Source organism: Ctenopharyngodon idella, chromosome 15 (genome assembly GCF_019924925.1).
Source record: "Ctenopharyngodon idella isolate HZGC_01 chromosome 15, HZGC01, whole genome shotgun sequence".
Taxonomy (NCBI): Eukaryota; Metazoa; Chordata; class Actinopteri; order Cypriniformes; family Xenocyprididae; genus Ctenopharyngodon; species Ctenopharyngodon idella.
Genome location: NC_067234.1, coordinates 6,919,791 through 6,935,844, shown reverse-complemented (window position 1 = coordinate 6,935,844; position 16,054 = coordinate 6,919,791). Strand labels below are relative to the sequence as shown.

The window sequence follows — 16,054 nt, the reverse complement described above, 5'->3', positions numbered from 1 at the left end:
AAACTATAGTAAAGAGTAAGAAGATACTCTGTAATAACAAAATGCCTAACCCTCCTTATTATACCAGTAGATTTATGTATTTTTCTGCTTGTTCCCTCCAACTCAGACTCTCGTCAACAAAAACTCCCAAGAATTTTGCAGTTGACACTTGAGGCACCTCAATAGACTCAATTGTAATTTTTGATAAATCCTTAGGGTATAATTTTTTACCACTAAAAATAATAAAGTTAGATTTTTTTTAATTTAAACATAATTTATTTAAATTAAACCACTTACCATAAGTGATTAGACCATCATTAGCATTCTTAATCAATAAATTAAAATGTGAGTGAGAGAGAACTAAGGTTGTGTCATCTGCAAACATTATTGGAGTAAGAATATTTGAAACATTTGATAAATCATTTATATAAATAAGAAATAGTAAGGGTCCAAGAATGGACCCCTGAGGAACCCCACAGAATAGTCTTGCTGAACTAGAATAGCAACCCTTAAAACAAACAAACTGTCTTCTATTAGAGATGTAATTTTTCAACCATTTATATGTAATATCGTGAAAACCATATTTATACAACTTTTCCAATAAAATATAATGATTAACTGTATCAAAAGCTTTTGACAAGTCTATAAAAATACTACAAGTAAATTCATGATTTTCAAGTGCAAGAATAACATTATCAATTAGGTGAAGCAAAGCCATATAAGTAGAGTGGTTTTTGCGGAATACATACTGATAAAGAATAGAACTAGAATCTAAATGAAAAAGAATCGTTCATATACAATTTTTTCTAAAATTTTTGAAAAACATGGCAAAATAGATATAGGTCTATAGTTGTTAAAACACTGAGGATCATCTGCTTTAAACAGAGGAATAACTTTGGCTATTTTTAAATCTTCTGGTACAATGCCTGCAATATTGAACATTTCACTTGTTTGACAAGAAATACAGAAATATTATCATGACCAGCTGAAGATGTTTGTAATTCATCAATAATTTCACTTATTTTGTCAATCTCAGGTGGCTTAAAAATAGAGATAATAGGAAAATTTCCTGATACATAATCCAAGGGTTCGCCACTACCAATAGGAATATTATTCGCTAATGTATGACCAACGTTAACAAAAAAATCATTAAATTTTTGAGCTATGTCAAATGGATTATTAAAAGAATTGTCACCATCCACAAAGTCTGAAGGTAGCTCTGAAGTAATCTCTTTTTGCAGCAACTGATTTATTACTTTCCATGTGGTTTTAATATCATTTGAACACCTCTTAAATTTTTCACTAAAGTATTGCTTTTTTGCAGATCTAATAGAATGATTATATTTATTTCTGTAAGATTTATAAACCCCATAGGTGAGAGGGGTAGGATTTAAAACATATTTTCTATAGAGTTTGTTCTTAGTCCTCAACATCTTTTGTAAGCTAGATGTATACCAAGGCTTATTGAAGTCCATCATGCAGTGGAAAAACACCACAAGACTCCAAACTCAGCTTGCCTTAGCCAATATACATAATAAAGTGACAAACAATAAGTTATTTCTTCCATACAACTCTTTAATTTTTTAATTTCAGAACAGGCTTGTTTCTGAGGTGTCATCCTGGGTAGCTTCACCCTTTTATTGGTCCATGTTCTGGTTGGCTGTTCATTGTGGACATAATTTGCATTGTATTGCATGTTGTCTTGTTTTAAACAAAAGCATTTTGCAAAAAAAAAAAAAAAAAAAAAAAAAGCAGCTACCATCTAGATTTTTATTAAAATGTCAATATATTATTTTAATTTAATTTTTAGTAAGTTTGTCATTTGCTTTTTTAAATATTACTATTTAGATTTATTATTATATATTATATATAGTTTTAGTTTTTATTTATTTCCAGTTAGTATTTTTAGTGTTTAAACTTAAATTTATTTCAGTTAGTTGCCAAGGCATCATTTCTAATTTTTGTTTATTTAGGTTTTTTAGGTCATCCAGTTTGAAATGTTGACTACAAATACAGAGGATTTTCAGATTTTATGTTGCAACGTTTTCTCTGTAATCTCTCTTGCAATCCTTTTGAGCTTTTAGCCACTGCCTACAACACGCTGGATCCTTCACTGGAAATCGAAAGTAACTCACTCCCGCTAAACATTTACTCTTTGAAATCTTGCACTGGGAACAATTCAAGTCAATACCATTATGACTAAAAGTTTGCTAAGAAGTATTTCCTACTAAAGCAAGGCAGTATTTGACTTTGGTAAGTGTATCCAAAGCAGACTGGTGGGAGTGGCCTTGGACGGCAACATGCCCAGTGAATTATGGGTTTTGAAGTTTTCCTAACTATTTGGTAAAAGTGAAGACAACAGCCTGTTTCTGTTTTCTCTAGTCAGGTTGCACCGATTTAAAAAAAAGAAGAAGATAAAAAAAGAAAAAAAGTTTTATTGAAAGCCCATTTTACCAGCAGTGAAGTACCTGCACATTTAAGTACATGCACATCCTTATGCTATGGACTTCAGTTACTAGAAACAAAATAAACCTGCCATTTTAGTTACATTTATTTTTTCTTGTGATTTCCCACCTCAGATCTTGAGATGATTAGCCACGTTGTCTCACCTCCTGCTCCTGTGGAGAGTACGCACAGGAACACCATCATTATTTGTCACACGTCCCCATTTGAATCAATAAGTAATATGCATCATTAACGTTTTTGCAATGGAAGAATATTCCTGACTGAACAAAGTGCGCGAACAACGGGAAGAAAATGAAAAGATAAAAGACAGGAGCAACACTTTGATCAACAGGCAATGAAACCATCTCTCCATATCTCCTTGTCATCCTGCTACAGCAGAGGAATAGGATGAGAAGAACAGTCTTTAGTTGTTCTGCATTTCCTGTTTTCCTTTACCTTCTGTTTCATAAAACTGGTTTATTTTAATTTTTTCTCAAGTGAATATACAGAATGAATCAGCAAGCATAATAATTGGATTTTTCGCTCACTTTTTGACCTTAAACATGTTTTATGCTACTAACAGATAAAAGTAAAATGTCCGCAACTAAATGAAGGATGGATAAAAGAAACACAGTTTTATAATTAGCTGTATTAGTGTTATGTCTCTCAGTGCTAAAATGAGGACAACACCCACTTTATGATTAATGAAGACCAAAAAAATCCCTCATGCTGCATTCCTTTAATTTTTTAGGATGGTGGAGGCTGTACCCCTTTTGTTTTTACTTTTGAGTGCTGTGGGGCATTTCAAGCTGATTACACGCCTCTTTATCTCTTGACATTACTGACGACTTGAAAGAGAATTTATGATTTCGTTTAATATTCAGCAGGAATACATTAGCGTCACAACATGGGCTGCTGGCAAACACATTTGTGCCTCTGCCGCAGCGAAGATTATATAAATGCAAACTTTTCAAATAGAGATTTCAGCAGCGCTAAAAGTTTCAGTGGCACTAAATGCAAAATCTAAAAGCTTTCTTTTGGATGATTTTGCATGATGAACACTTGATTTTTTTTCATGTTCTGAAATGTAAGTGGTGCTTTCCAATGTTAAACTCATGCTACAGGCTGTTGTTGGTTGTTACTAATGTGGACTGAGTGGTTATGTGGCATGTATATAGCACTTCTTATTTTTTTATAGAATATTATAAGATTATTTATATTATAGATATTATAGAATATTATAACCTGTCATTCACATGAGATCAACCAATAGCAAACCACAACCATCCAATCAATTCTTAAAGGACAAAATCAAGTCCCGCCCTACATTTATTCTTGTTCGAGAAGCCGTTTCACTTGGATATACGTCACAATAGGGAAGAAAACTCTAATTTCAACTTCTGTTTCACTAGTTGTTGGTAAGCTTTCCGTTATGCATAGCCACATAGCCAAAGCTTTATTGGTCATTGAAATTCAATACATAAAAAAAAAAAAAAAAATGTATTTGTATATATAAATCTAAATGTGTAAATAATATGAAGCAACTGTACCTGTTTGACACAGGATGACACATACCTTTTAGAAGAGTGTTCATAATGTGAACAGGTGTAAATGTCTAAAACATTTTGTTACTTGAAATAAAATAAACACTAACTGAAAAAAGCATAAACTTTTCATTTTCATTTAGTTCAAAGGATTAGTTCACTTTCAAATGACAATTAGCCCAAACTTTACTCACCCTCAAGCCATCCTAGGTGTATATGACTTTCTTCTTTCTGATGAACATAATCGCAGAAATATTAATAAATATCCTCACGCATCCAAGCTTTATAATGGCAATGAACGGGACCCAGTGCTTCCATCCACATCCATCCATCATAAATGTGTACTACACATGGCTCCGGGGGGATAATAAAGGCCTTCTGAAGCGAAACAAGCGTTTGTGTAAAAAAAAAAAATCCATATTTAAACAAGTTATGAAGTCAAATATTGAGCTTCCGCCAGAACGCCTTCCGTATTCAAATTACGGAACTGGCGCCGCGTTAGTTCTGTAAGTTGAATAGGGAAGGTGTAGGATGTACAGCGTAAGCTTTTTGAAGAATACGGAAGGCAGTCTGGCAGAAGCACTTGCAAGGTGAGCATTTGTGTTTATAAAGCATATACATTTTTATTTTTTTTTAGAAAATGACCAATCATTTCTCTAGAAAAGACCCTTATTCCTCGTCTGGGATCATGTAGAGCTCTTTGAAGCTGCACTGAAACTAATTTTGACCTTCAACCATTTGGGGTCTGTTGAAGTCCACTATAAGGAGAATAATCCTGGAATGTTTTCATCAAAAACCTTGATTTCTTTTCGACTGAAGAAAGAAAGACATAAACATCTTAGATGACATGGGGGTGAGTAAATTATCAGGACATTTAAAAATATGAAATTGAACTAATCCTTTAACTTGATGTACTAAAATAACTAAAACTAAAATTGAAATAAAATTTATAAAAACTATATAGACATATAAAATAAACAACAAAATGACTAAATCTATCTAAAATTTAAATGAAAATGCAAAATAAAAACTATAATAGTATGTCAGTGATACTAAAATAATATTGGCTTTGATCCATATATATTCTGTATTGCTATTTCATTGCTCTTCTGAAGTTTCTTCCCGTATGATTTGATGTATTATTCATCAAAAGTAGAAGCTATATAATGTAAAAAATGTATATTATGTAAAATATTGTGCATCAGAAGGTCTACTACATCTACAAAGGCATTATGAGCCCTATGAAACTGCTTTGAGATTAAACCAAGCGTATAAGAAGCTGTCATCTTTTATCTAGCAACTAGATACAGTTATGCATTTTTGAGGGTGTGAAATAGTTTCATTTAGAGCTTGCCCTTAAAAAACACTGGCATCAATGAGACATTAATAATTCGCACTGCCAAATGTACATGCACATTGTGATGATATCTTAATATACATTCTGGAGGGCTTTTATGATTTCCTCTCTTGAGTCCCGATTAATATCTCAACGTCTGTACACATATTAAAAATGAGCAGCACAGAGAATTTGATTATCTGTGTGCTTGTGTTTGTGTGTATGTAAGGACAACTCTCACCTTGCTTAAACTGTGTACAGCAGCGTATAAATGAATTGCTGTCTGCTATCTCAGCCCACCGTAGTAAGTTTGTGTGGTGTGACAGAGGTTAATCATTGTGCCTCAAAGTGCCCCCCCCTCTCTCTCTCTCTCCAGCCCCGCTAAAACTGATAGGCATGTGAGGGGCAAATTGGAAAGGATTAAGCTAATGTGATAGAAAAGCCCCTTAGCAGAAGACCTGTGGGCCGGTATCTGTCCAGAGACAGAGCTGCTGGATTCAGGGGGACTCTGTGTCAAGACCCCAGCTCATGAAATTTCAGAGAAGCAGCACTATCTTCCTGTGGCACTGGGGACCAGGCCTCGGCCCGCTAGTTTCAGCAGGGATTCAACTAATCCCGGTCCATTTTTGGTTCCACAATACTTTTAGGGTGTTTTTTTTCTTCTTCTTGGCCTCTAAAGGCTAGAATACACTACACAACTTTTAAAATCTGAACAGATTTTTAAACACTAGGTATCATGCACTTGTCGACTGTAAATTGGTTACAGAGAAAAACTGGGCATCATGCACTAAACAACCAAGGATCACACACTACCAGAATTTTAAAATTGTTCCAAGCACAACAAGCAAGTAGTTGTTGTAGCGACTCTGTGCTGAGTCACAAAACAAAAACACATTTGGATGCGGTCTTGGGTGGGTAGACATAGTCAGTATGGACTCTATAGATTACAGCCTATGTTAGAGGTGAGTGGCGCAGTCAGTTGTTTTATCTGTGTTGATGGGTCAAATACAGAGTCTAATTTATTATGCGGGTTTTGTTAATTTACTTTTGTTTTGTTATTGTATTTCTATTGTATCGAAACACCGGTAGATGGAGGACAGCTTCAGTTTCAGTAACGACACGTGTGTTGCGTGTGACGCATTACAACTAACACAAGTTACGTAAACGGATTACTTTTTTCAGTAACATGAGTTACTGTACAGTTACTGCCCTCTGTACAGGGGTCGATTTGCATTTTCTTCAGCCTGAGGCTTATTCATTTTAGTTTTGGTGTGAAAGGGCCTTTACATTTGCCAAAAATAGAATTTTATTGGAGTCTGGCCATCATACACTACATGATCTTCTGTGAAATCTGTCAACTCTGACTGCCCAAAATCTGCAGACTGGCGCAGATTTTCGGCAACTATTGTCGACTTGTCTAGACTGCAAATCAGGACTGCAAAAATCTCAGCAAAAGTCATGTAGTGCATTCCAGCCTTTGATTATATTACTGATCTCATTTTTGGATTAAAACAGTTTCTGTCTTAGTATTTTTTTGTTCCATGGTTTTGTTATGGACTTTTATTTTGAAGTGTTTTCATTGTTTCCTGTGTTCACTTCTTGTTTTAGTTCCTGTTTCACTTTGTTTCCGTAGTTACCCTCATTTGTTACTTTAGCGATTCATTTCTATCACCTGTGCCTTGTCAAGCCCCTTGTTACCCAGAGTTTATGTGTTTCAGTTAGTTGTCGTTGTCTTTACATGTTTTAGTAAAGCTGTTTAGTGTTTGTTCTAGTTTGGATTATTGTTTTACTGTTCAGATTTTTTTTGTTTGTTTGTTTGGATTCATCAATAAACTGCTGCAAATAGATCATCACCTCTCCTCTTCCCTGCTACACTGTAACAATTATAATATTTAGAATATTTGATAACGCTTTACAATAAGTTGCCATTATTAAACTGCTTTTATAAAATGGATAGAGCCGGCCCTTAATTTTTGATTGGTTGAGCTGCGTTCGAAGCCGCTGTAAAATTCCCGAAAACATACAGCTGACTGCATTACAAAAGTATCGCTGCACCACTGAAATGTGTATGTTGCTGCATCTGTCATAGCAACCACTCTTAGCAACGTAAACACATGTTTGTTCTCTATTGATTTTGTTCAGTGAAGCTTACAGCATTATCTTATGTGGAAGAGTATTGTGAGAAAACTATTGAGTGAGCGAGTGTATTACCTGCATTTAAATTTAGCATTTTCCTTCAGGTCAGTCCTATGTTCATAATAAAAAATCTGTTTGAATGTCCGCTGCGATCTTGTCCTTTTAACATTTAATGGGTTTTCCCGTGCCCTGCTGACACTGACAGTGCTAGTCAAAGCATTTGTTATATGTGTCTTGTTCTGTGTTCACAACAAGTTTCAATATAAAAGTCTTTGCGACTGAGTGACTAACTCATAAAGACAATCTTTGCCGCCATCTAAAGGCATAATAATGTAACTTCTGTTGCTGTTCACGGTCAGGGACTATTTTTCCAGTGGAAGGAAGCCTTTTAATGATTTTATTTCATGAAAGTTACATTGATAGTTGCATTGATACATATTTTTTAGCTATAATATTTGTATTGTGTGGTAACCGTTTTATAAAAAGCAATAAGCCCCACAAAGTCCTGTTTTACAGTGAATTTATAACAGTCGTGCCTAACAACGCCCCTTAGCTGTTAATTCACTGTAAACCACAGCTTCTTGGGGCTTATTGCTTTAGTTTAGGTGTTCGCAGTAGTTCTAGGTGACTGCTTACTTTAAGTCTATGGGATTTATTTATTTATTTATTTATTTTTTTAAGTTTAATCACTTATAAAATTAATATCACAGGCCACTTCATTTGAGGTATCATTCATGTCTGTGTACAAACTGTGCGATTAAATTTTAAAACTTAGGGCTGGAACTTTGAAAAAACATAGCAAACTTAGCAAATCTTATCCTTAGCAAACTCCACTAATGATTGTGTGCATTGTGTTTAGTCTATTATACAGGAGTAACGTCATTCATGTCTTGATGTGTCTGTTTCTGCAGGTCTGCTCATTGGTTCAGGATGTGCTCTGTATCCTCTCGGGTGGGACAGTGAGGAGGTCCGACAGACGTGTAACAACAGCTCAGATCAGTTTGAACTTGGTACGTCCTCATGTCACCTTCACTCTGAACTTTATATACATCTTCAAACATCTACATTATTTACACAGTGATAGCATTGAATAATCAATGCACTATGTCCAACAATTGACCTTGCTTAAAGAGATCCCTGGTAAAAAAAAGATGTGCACTTTAGCATACTATTGAAAAGTGTACTTATTATGGAAATAATATACTTTAAAAGAACATACTTAAGTGCAAAGTAAATGTAATGTGTTCAGACAATTAATTGCATACTATTTGCAATAAAATATAAATGTATTGTAGTTTAACTTTATATTACATGCAAATAGCTGAACTTTTTTGACCCACTTAAGTAGGACTTAACTACATATTTATTTTATAATTACTTCTGTTGTCTTTGAAACACGGTTAAAGTGCACTTTAAATTATTAATCAAGTACTTTGCATGTGCTTTAGTAAGTTCAACACACCAAAATAAGTGTACTTTTTTTTTAAAGCATGACAAAATATGGTTTTATAACTGTTTAAATGTACTTTAGGAATAGTCATGAAAGTGTACCTTAAGTGGCCTTTTATTATCTGCATGTAAAGGTTTTTACTATATATATTTTAAGATTTAATATACACTCTAATGCACACTCAATACAATTAAGTGCGCTTAAAAATGAAAATTGTGCATTCAATTGCTTTGAACAGTAACCCCAGGTGAAGTACAATTTTATAATGTACTTAAAGTGCTCTATTTTCGCGTACTAATTTTGTACAATATAATATATGTTAATATACTAAAAATTCTTATTTAGTACTTCTTAAGATAGTCTTAAGAAGATCTAAGTGTACTCAACTGTGCTATTTTGAGGCACCATGAAATATGAACTAAAATGTGCTTTTAACTTGTAGTACACTATGGGTTCAAATGTACTATAAGTGGTATCTAAATACATTTTTTAAATACAGAGATAGCATTTTAAAAGCACATTGTAGTTCATATTTCATGGTGTCTCAAAATAGCACAGTTGAGTACACTTAGATCTTCTTAAGATTATCTTAAGCAGTAATAAAGAAAAATTTTTAGAATATTAAGTACAAAATTAGTGCACGAAAATAGAGCACTTTAAGTACATTATAGAGATTTACTTTTTTTTCACCTGGGACAGCACAGCTCTCCTCAACAAGCCGCTTGGTTTGAGGCATCATTCACGTTCAAACCAGTTGCACTAAGTATGAGCGATAGTAATAGCGATGCTTGTCTTAGCAAACACCACTAAATGTTGCAACATAAACTATGAATCACTGTGAGACTGGGAACATGACGAGGATAGAATGCAAATGACCGTTGATTCAAGTACTCCGATTTGTAGGCTGTCATATAGAGAGCTTGTTTTGCATTCAGTGCCCAAACTACTCTAATACAATTGTGTCTGCATTAGGAAAATCCCAGACCTCGGCTGTTTGTCAGAAGGAATATTTTTCATAATAAAAAACAATATCACATTGCTATTGCAGCAGCTATTAAGAGTGAAAAGCGCTGCATGATTTCAAAGTAAGAAACTGCATTATAGTGTAACATCAAGTGGGTCTGTCTCAAAAGAATTGGTTGGAATTGAGAATATTTCTTTCCTGAGGTTGTCTGCTCTCACTCTGGGGAGTTTTACTATTTTAAAGGCAGCACATGATTTGAAAGCTAAGGGCAAATGCGTCAAAGTTGTTTGAAATATTTGCCGCAATGTTGGAACAAACAAATGTTGCCCAGAAGTTTTGTCTGTCTCCCTATGAGTGTTGCTTTAAATGAGATATCAGGGGGTTTTGGTCCTTTGATGTACCTGTAGGGAACCTGTAACAGTCCTTAATGAATGCCTCAGTGTCTTGCTTTCTGTCTTTCTTCCTTTTAAGTTATAGAACCTTGTCGTTTTTTGTTAATTTTGTAATTTGAATAGCCTGCTGATCCACTAAGCAGCATGAGTCTGTTTTATTCCTTTCAGTCTGATACTATGTTTAGCATGAATGCCCTTGAACTTATAAATGCAAATAACTGCATGGCACACTCCAATTTTATGTAATTAATCATCATTATGATGCCACTGTTTTTCTGCCTTTAATTAGCAGCTTCATTTGTACTTATAAAATATTCAACACTTCATTGATTTTAGAACCTATAATGTTCCAGTTGACTTTGGCATGAATACTAACAACTTTATATTTTGGTATGAGAAATATGTTTTGGTACTAGACTAAAAGTAAAACTAAAACCATAAAAAAAAAAAAAAAAAAAAAATCATTACTTGAAATAAAATACTTTAAGTTTTAATTTCAGTATTTATTTCAGTTAGTTGCCAAGGCAACATTTATCATATCTGTTAGATTAAGTTGTTGAAGTACTAAAATAACAATTAGAACGAAAAACTAAAATGTTTTAGGTTGCGTATAAAACCCACTTGCCTGTGAAGGGGAACAAGGTGCTGCGTCTGGTATTGACACTATGGGGAACTCCATCAGCGTGACTAGTGCCTGAGGCACGTGTGAAGAAAAGCCAGTACTCATTGGCAGATGGCAGTCCATGACGTCACACACAGAGTGCCCGTGAGTATAAAAGGGTGCCTGAGTTACACATCATGACCTCTATTGTCTGAGGGAGACAAATGAAACATAGCATCTCGTTTCCCTTCTAAGGGAACCAGGTTGCATACGCAGCCTAAGATGTTCCCTTTCGAAGTGGAACTTTGTCGTTGTGTCTGGTATTGGCGCTATGGAAAACCAATACCCACTACGCCATGCTGAGGGACTGTGCATTAGACTGTGAATATGCACATAGTGGGCATAGCATAAATCAACTCTACAGACTACCCAGCCGGAGTCAGAAGTGTGTCAACCCCATGGGCACATCCCATTTGACTCATGTAGTGGCACAACTTCCTAAGCCATATTAGGAAAGATCCCCAAGCTTCTATGCTTCACAGCAAGGGAATTCCCGGCTGTTACACATTCCTCCCTCCCTTGTGGGACAGGCCTCTACATGGCCCCAAGAGCAGAACTCTAAGGGGAATATACCTAGCATAGCCTCAGCTGTGTCAGGCATATCTCACCAGTATTTGACAAGGCTCTTAGGGAGCAGCCTACCGCAGGGGAGCTTCTCCATTTTAACAACCCTAGAGTGATTAGGGTAGAATACCTCACACCCTGAGTAAAGGCACTTCTCCAGGACTCACTATAGTCAATGGTAGTAATTAGCACCTCCCTTCGACATTGCCACTTATTCAAGGGGGAGCGTACATCCTTACTCTTTACTCAGGAAAGGGAGGGAAATGAGAGCAGGACATAATGCAGTTTCCCCAATAACTCTGATCACCCATTCTCTAAACCCCTTAGGAAGCCAAAGGGAATCCTATGTCCCACTTAAACACCCCAGTGTAACTGGGAAAGGGCAGCCCATACCCTGCCTTGAGTCAAGACTATCTAAGACCCGCTATAGCTAGCGCGTCATCTTTTTCTTTAGCATTAAACCATAGTAAGGAACAGATAATAAGGAGGGATGCCCCGCAAACGAACTTCCTTTACTTATTAGCATTGTCGGACCAGGACTAGTAGAGTAGCCATCAAAGCACCCATCCAAAGGGGAGCATACATCCCTACTTCAAAACCCAACAGTAGCCTGGAGTTTCCTCAAAACCTGTGTTCCAACCTTAGGGGGTGGACGCCACCCTCTGGCAGCACTGCTGAGTGGTAATTGGGTGGATTTCATGGTGTGCAGGACCCAAAGGACTGTCTTGCCTCCGCATATGCCTTGCCATGAGGCGCAAGGTGGTAAGCAGAGGCAGATTTATTTGATAACATCCACCTCTACTTTGCTTACCTGTGACCCCACGATTGAGGCTGCCATGCTGCTTCAGCAGACATGGGGCACGAGAGCTGACTTTCATCCCACAAGAAAAAAAGCCATGCAAGAGGGGAGCTCCCTCACTGAGGCTTATCACAGTAAGCTTCCTCAAGAGCTGCTCTATTAGTAAGGCAGGAGCCTTCAAAGAGGATGTAGCACCAGGGGAGAGATAGCTAGCAAGCAGCTCTTCAACTGGGCCATCCTTACATATCATTGCTCACACAGTCTCTCCACATGCGAATAATTTGAATACATGGGAGAGACTATACGAGCTAAATATGAATTCCTCCATTAGCTTGTAATACCTCAATGTGGAGATAAAGAAGAAATAAAAGGCTCACAAACTTGTATACGTGACCACGGCGGTGGATTATTAAAGGGTACATAACACCCACAGTTTCTGCCAATCTCATGTTAATCTTGAGTACCTAAAGAGTAGTATAGCATCCTTCATATCTCCACACAGTCTTTAGTTTTATCAGATTTATAAAAGACAAATACACTGTACCGAGTCTTTCCGAAAACAGCCGAGCTCCTGGTGGTGTGCCGTAGGTGAAGCTAAAGAGGGACGTTTTGTGTAGCGATTGTCTGCAAGCTATCAATGGTCAGCTAAACAAATGTATTTAAACTCACACCATCGCATTATCACTGGATAACTTTTGAATCACTATAATGAATATAGTGTATAGTGAATGATGAATAATGAATTTACGAATTCACTACGTACGTGTTGTTTACATTATATGCACTTAGGCGCCTATTGCCAACAAAACAGACATTTGATGCAGTTTTACTCACCACCTGCGGTTCCAACTCATGACCGGGATCATTATCGCTGTGTCGCTCCATCTTTCAGTTTCAAACGAACTGTAAATCCAGTGTAGAACTGGACCTTGTTTATAAAACCATTAGCACCGATCCTGAGGGCTTGAGCAGCCACAGAAAAACACAAGATATTCTCCATTCATTTTAACCAATAAAAAATTGATTGCAACTATCAGACATGACTTTATCCTTATTTCGATAGTTAATTTGAGGCGGTTTCTATGGTTATTTTAATGACAAATATCGAGAGCGCATCAATGTAATGCGTGATCACAAATCCCTCAGCTTCACTGTTCACTGTTTTTTGGGAAGCAAGGTTATCTTTCCCTTACAATCAAAAACACACTTCTTTGGTGACATGGTTGATTTTGTAGTCTAAAAACAAAGTGACAAATCTTTTTCAAGCAAGTCCTGTGCAGGGCTGTCGACGACTTCCGACTTTGATGGCCGTGCTCTTGTTCTCTTGCTCTGGTCGATGTGTGCGTGCGTGCTCTTCCGGGAGAAGTGCCCATACAAGGAATTCCGCCCTTTATTACGTAATACAGGGCCGTACTCGAAAAAAAAACTCTCTGAAACATGCAGGAAATCTGAAGGAGTATATTTGGCACAGAAATACTCCATCATACGTCCAACTCATTTTTTGAAACTAGAAACTATTAGACTTCACATTAAACAGTTAGCTCTGAAGTGGCAACAGAGCGAAAATCAAACAAGAAAATTAAGCAAGAACAAATATGCAACATAATGAGTGCATCCAGTTTCCCTCAAATGCTCCAACTGACTTTTATCTTACACGCGCATACAAACAAGATGCTCCTGAAGACAAAAAAGCTGATGACATGTAACTCAGGCACCCTTTTATATTCACGGGCACTCCGTGTGTCACGTCATGGACCGCTGTCTGCCAATGATTTTTTGCTTTTGTTTACACATGCTTCAGAGACTGGTCACGCTGATGGCATTACCCATAGCGTCAATACCAGACGCAGCATTGAAATTCCACTTAGAAGGGATCTTAATTATAAAAAAGCAATAATATTATATCAATGATACTAAAATATCACTGGTGCACCGAACTCTGCATGTTCCAAGGAAACAGGAGCACATTTTGTGTCTAGAGTAACTGGTTCAAAACTATAGTATAACTGTTCACTTGAAGGTTTGAAAGACTTTAGGAATATTAAGAATGTCTGAATCAGTGTGCCAAATTTTACAACTTTGTACAATATTTTTCCACAAGCTAAATGACGAAAAATCTTTGTCACATAATAAATAAATAATAAACTTCATCCATCACACATATGATCCCTTTATTCTTTGTCTTTTGAAGTTTTCAGAAGTTCATGCACTGATGCCCACACTCTTTTTCTCTTCTTGTCTACAGGCTCTTGTCAGATCGGCTGGGCATATTACTGCACCGGGGCGGGCGCCGCCTCCGCCATGTTGCTGTGCACTTGGCTCGCATGTTTTGCAGGGAAGAAACAAAAGCAATACCCGTACTAGAAGAACGGACCTCAACTACGGCCTGAATCACAGCAGAACGGATGCCTTAGACTCAGTGGAGACCGGATCTGCGGTCCAAGGCATGATGGCTTTCCTCAATTACTGCAACTCCGACTCATAAAGACTATATAATAATAATGCTCATATGGACATTTGTGTGATTCACATGAGCATGCACTTTTCAAAGAGGCGTGATTTTTGACAGTACTTCCTCTGCTCTCTAAAAAACTAGAGAGTCTTTAACGCAAAAGGACCAATTATTTTTTTTTTTTATGACCACTGTTATGAATTTTACAGGCGTACTTGTTTCTTTTTCCCTTTCTCTGAAATTGATATTGTAAAAGTAAGCTTTAGTTCAAATGTAAAAAGATAAGTAACACTTACTTGAAGTCTGTATATATAATGTATTAGTATTATTGTGCCCTATAATACATCTTATGATCACTAGTATGTTAGAGACCTTTAAAAAATAAATTCATTAATAATTAGGCTTTAATTTAAAAATGTTTAATCAGCATTACATTTAAATAATATTACATTTAATATATATATATATATATATATATATATATATATATATATATATATTATTTATGTAAATATATACAATTAAAATGTGTTAAAGAATTAAGAAATACCTTCATACATACATTATATATACAGACTTCATGTATATTTCAAGTGTTATGAAAAGATATATTTATCGTTATTGTGAAGTCTTTATATTTACATATCCATTGTGAAATGCAATAATATCCATGGTTAATATCTCTGTATTACATTTTTTGTTTAAAAGCTTGATCATTTTTACATAAATGTATGCTAGATATATAGAGTACAATATATGTTCTGGTGACATATGTTTTTATCTTATTGACATATTGTGTTAAAAAGACAACAAGAAGGAATCATTGCTTATTTGATTCATCTTTTGTTCGTGAATAAAATCTGTTTATCAACATTTTGGTTTTTATGTTAATGAGGCTGCTAGTCCTGGATCTCTTTTTTATATGTGGATTTTAAACATTTCATATTACCTGATGTCCTACAAGGACATTAAAGGTAAAGTGTGTAATTTCACCAAAAGTATAGTGGCACCAAATGAATTACAAAGGGAAAATACATACTTTTGAGTATGTAGTAAGATAGTACACAAGTCTTGATATCACAAATGCCTTTGTCATGTAGTACTGTTTGCATTAGCATCTGGCTAACTTTATTACAGTTATATTCATTATTATTAACTTTAGGTTCATACATTTAATTTATGAACCTTTAAGTAATGGGTGTGTCAGTCCTAAATTTAGGACTCCTAATTTATTGGTCTAAGAGTATTTCATGAAGCATTTTAGTGCTAAAACCTGCTCCTATACCTGTGAAAAGTTAGGAGTAAAGAGGAGATGTGCATAAATTCTAAAAA

The 16,054-nt window shown here is 35.8% G+C and overlaps 1 protein-coding gene across 1 annotated transcript in view; it reads left to right on the top strand.

Moving 5' to 3' along the window:
- The window catches only part of LOC127496199 (LHFPL tetraspan subfamily member 6 protein), a 113,711-nt gene extending 98,116 nt beyond the window's left edge, over window positions 1-15,595 (top strand). The window contains exons 3-4 of the mRNA XM_051863927.1: window positions 8,352-8,450; window positions 14,516-15,595. Coding sequence (XP_051719887.1) covers window positions 8,352-8,450; window positions 14,516-14,634 — 218 coding nt within the window. The 3' untranslated portion in view covers window positions 14,635-15,595. The remainder of the gene's footprint in view (window positions 1-8,351; window positions 8,451-14,515) is intronic.
- The last annotated feature ends 459 nt before the right edge of the window (window positions 15,596-16,054 follow it).